A 388-nucleotide genomic window follows, 5' to 3' on the forward strand; every position below is an offset into this window, starting at 1 on the left:
GAAACCCGCTCGGTCCCCGGGAACCGGCTGTTCAAGTGGATTCTCTCGCCGAACTCGGCCTGAAAAGGTAAGTCAGATTCACTCAGTGACAGCTTCTCAGACCCATCACTACCATCACTGGAACTTCACTTTTTTTGAAAACTAAACTTCAAGGTTCTAAAAATATCTCATCACTTGGAGGAGTTTGACCCGGCGAGGCCCCAGAATCTGTCTGAGCCCCCCGACTTTTGAGCTCCACTTTTAGTTGGATCAACACGTTGGCAAGGCCACTGTTGTGCGCCCCCCGACCTTGGAACAAAGCTTGGGTCACTTAACATGTCAGCAAGGCTGTTTGCTATTTGCTCCAGAAACTGGCAGCCTTACTGGGGAGCGGACCCGCCTCTGACTC

General features: G+C 51.8%; 1 protein-coding gene across 1 annotated transcript in view; it reads right to left on the reverse strand.

Annotated features, from left to right (window-relative positions):
- SCLY (selenocysteine lyase) overlaps window positions 1-388 on the reverse strand; it is a gene marked incomplete at its 5' end in the record, with an annotated part of 33,026 nt that overhangs the window by 3,169 nt on the left and 29,469 nt on the right. The window contains 1 exon segment of the mRNA XM_014589112.2: window positions 6-59. Coding sequence (XP_014444598.1) covers window positions 6-59 — 54 coding nt within the window.

The sequence above is a fragment of the Tupaia chinensis genome, unplaced genomic scaffold (genome assembly GCF_000334495.1).
Source record: "Tupaia chinensis unplaced genomic scaffold, TupChi_1.0 Scaffold000332_1, whole genome shotgun sequence".
Lineage (NCBI taxonomy): Eukaryota > Metazoa > Chordata > Mammalia > Scandentia > Tupaiidae > Tupaia > Tupaia belangeri.